The sequence below is a fragment of the Echinops telfairi genome, unplaced genomic scaffold (genome assembly GCF_000313985.2).
Source record: "Echinops telfairi isolate 266 unplaced genomic scaffold, ASM31398v2 ScPeMD7_7425;HRSCAF=8463, whole genome shotgun sequence".
NCBI lineage: Eukaryota > Metazoa > Chordata > Mammalia > Afrosoricida > Tenrecidae > Echinops > Echinops telfairi.
This window is the reverse complement of record NW_022111325.1, coordinates 988,065-991,142: the sequence shown is the minus strand read 5'-3', so window position 1 is coordinate 991,142 and position 3,078 is coordinate 988,065. Positions and strand designations below refer to the sequence as shown.

Genomic DNA, 3,078 nt, shown 5'->3' with positions numbered 1-3,078 from the left:
GAGAACTTGAACCTGCGGATCCTCCTCCACTCTTGACTGCTCCTGCATCCCCCAATCGAATCTGCCATCGGGTCAAGACCCCATCTCAAAGGGACCTGGAAGTCATCCACGAGGCTCACCGTAAGTGCGCGAGCTGGCAGAAACCCCCACGATCTTGTATCTAGCCCCTGGGGGACCAGCATCCTGTCTCAACAGTAAGAAATTTTTAAAAACTACAAACCTGAGCAGGTTCCTCTCGGCACTCTCCAACACGCACCCAGCACCATCAAGAGGAGGCCCAACAGCCGCCTTCTCTTTCAAGGTCTTCCTCGACCTGGCTCCGACCATCTCACGAGTCTCATTCTTCCCTCCACACCCCCACACTCCACACCCCCACACTTAATACATACAGACTCAAAAGGACCTTCAAGTCTGGATCTCTCTTCTGGAACGCGCTTCTTCTCCTATTCCACCAGGCCAATCCCTAGTCCTCCTTAATTCCAGGTCAGGGCTCCTTGTCACACACTGCTCTTTCTCTAACCCTTGCCTCACGAGTCATTACCACCGAGTGTCTGCTCTAATCTGGAGCCCAGTACTGTCTCCCAGATCACCCAACACAGGGCCTGGGGCTGTGTGCATGCACGCGAGGCCTTTGTTGGATGACTAAACGAATGATGAGGGGTCTACGTGTGTCTGATGACGTCATGGGCACAGCGAGATTAAATGAGAAACATGAAAACACCGCGGGGCCATCTCCCAGGACCCATCTCACCTCAGCACAATGCCAATGCACAGGAACGTGCCCAAGGCCAGGCTTCCTCCAGCCACCAGGAGGGTGGACAGTGGCACCAGAGTGGGATCTTGCACTGTGGATAGAAAAACGAGGAAGAAAATACCACTCAGTCGGTGCTGTCAAAGACCCCAACGGAGCCTCCCCCCAGAGTGGGAAGCAGCTGTGCCAACCAAGAGTCCACTTGACAAGCTGACCAGGCCTAGCAGGGTCATCCCAGTGGGGGGTACCATCCCAACAATAGAGGGGCGGTTGTGTAACTGAGGGGTAAAATCACAGAGACATCAGACAAGATAAGGCATGTAAGGGCTCGCCTCCAGGACCACTGCAACTTCAGGAGCTAGGTCCACAGAGAGAGAAATTACATTTTCAACCAAGGCTTATATATATATTAGTGTATATACCTGCAATATACACTAATTGCAGGTAACCACATAGTAACAAAGTGGGCTGCACCCTAACCCTAAGGGTCCCTGAGCACACTGAGGAGTAACCTAACACCAGTGTCTGGAGGCAGGTAAGGGGAGCGCTGTCCTCAGCCTAGTGAGCCATAGCACAGGTCGGCTCCTATAGTTAAGGCTGCCGGCTACATAGCCATCAGCCATGAGCTTGTAAGAGGTAACGTTAAGGCAGCACGATGATGGGAGGAGATAATGAGGAACGATATGAATTATGAGAATGTGATTGGGACTCAGCCTCCAACTCACAAGGGTGAAGGCCTCCCTCCACCCCAGAACCCAGGCTGCCAGGCTCCTTGATCTATGAGACTACAGGGTTCATCCGTAGTATGCGCTCTCTTCCCGTTCTCTGCTCCCCTCACCCCAGCACCATCTGACCCCCTCTTGGAGGTCCTGGAGCACAGAGCTTCAAGGCCCTGCGGGCAGCAGCTCACTTTCAGAATGGCTTTCCTGGCGGAGGTGGCCTGTCCTCACAAGACAGAGAAGGCTGTGGGGACTCCCTGAGGGCAGCGCCATCACGAGCCGCATCTGGGAGGCTCAGACGGACGCTGGAAGTCACAGCCCTACGTAGTCCGAAGCAATCTTCTCCGTTGGGGTGCCATCTTGTGCCTGCCCCGCCCCCAGCCCTTTGTATTCAACTCCCAGTCACAGGAGCTTCCTCTGCACACCGGCTCCATCGGCCCAGACGGCTCTTCCCACCCTCCGCTGCATGCCCTGACCACCCAGTCCCTGATCCAGGGAACGCCTTTGAGAATGAGCCCACCCCAAGTTGGACAGAGCCCCTCCTGATCCCTCGGCTAGCTCCGCCTCTCGCCCGAGCTCCTGGGAAGCAGGCCCCAGGGCGTGCGTGTCTCCGTGTTGTAGCCCAGCTGCCCAGTGCCCAGCACACAGCGGGCTCTGCAAAAATGCTACGCTGACGGAACAAACACGTAAGCCCTTCTCAGGCAGCCGTGTCCGCACCCACCCCACTCCCGAGAGGCCCGCTCTCCTGCTGCCAGAGAGGAGCCCCGGGCTGGGCAGAGTGCACGTCTAGGCAAACGCTTCGCCTCGCCTTCTGCTGGAGATACAAACACTTAAAGAGTTCCAGGGACTGGGGGCTCAAGCTCTTCTGTGTCCAATGCACCAGCAATTAACGAAGATGCTCTGAGCAACGCCTTGGATGCTCACCGTGTGCTGGCCTTGCAGGGAGTCCGGGCGAGCGAGCAAGCATTTGCCACGGGGGCAAGGCTCTCTAGGTGCATCCCGTGTCTCTTGGCAGAGACAGATGGGGGATAGAAGCAGGACACTTGGCTGGCTAATTACTTCCAGCTCCTCGCCTTTCCTCTTTGTCCCTTCACTCACTCGGCAAACACGGATGAAGGACCTAGCAGGTGCCAGCCTTTGTTCTAAGCCTCGGGGATACAGCGAAAGCCAGCACAGTACAGGGCCTGATCTGCTCATGGAGGAGACAAACGGCTACATATGTACTGTAGCGTCAGCACGGCAAGTACAACAGGGGAAACCAGGCACAGGGAAGGGAGGGTGACAGTGGGTGGTCCGAGGGGTGCTCGGGGAAGACCTCCCTGAGAAGAGGACGCTAAGCAGAGACCCCAATGGCATGACCCAGCCTCGCGGAAGCCTAGGGAATGGCATCCACTAGACAGAGCAAGCAGCAGGTGCAAAGGCCCTGAGACAGAGCCTGCGTGGAAGAGCGGGAGGGCCATGCGGCTGGACACAGTGAGGGACAGGGAGGAGGAAGGTCCAAAGCAGCGTGGCCTGGACCCAGAGAGACTTTAAGGGATGAGATAGTTTATTGTGCCAGCCTGGCCGATAAACACAAGTGGGATTGCCTGAAGGGCAGAGAGATAAATG

General features: G+C 56.4%; 1 protein-coding gene across 1 annotated transcript in view; it reads right to left on the bottom strand.

The window, feature by feature from the left end:
- IL6R (interleukin 6 receptor) overlaps nucleotides 1-3,078 on the bottom strand; it is a 62,121-nt gene that overhangs the window by 8,840 nt on the left and 50,203 nt on the right. Inside the window, exon 11 of the mRNA XM_045298347.1 lies at nucleotides 752-845. Within this exon, the coding sequence (XP_045154282.1) occupies nucleotides 752-845 (94 nt within the window). The remainder of the gene's footprint in view (nucleotides 1-751; nucleotides 846-3,078) is intronic.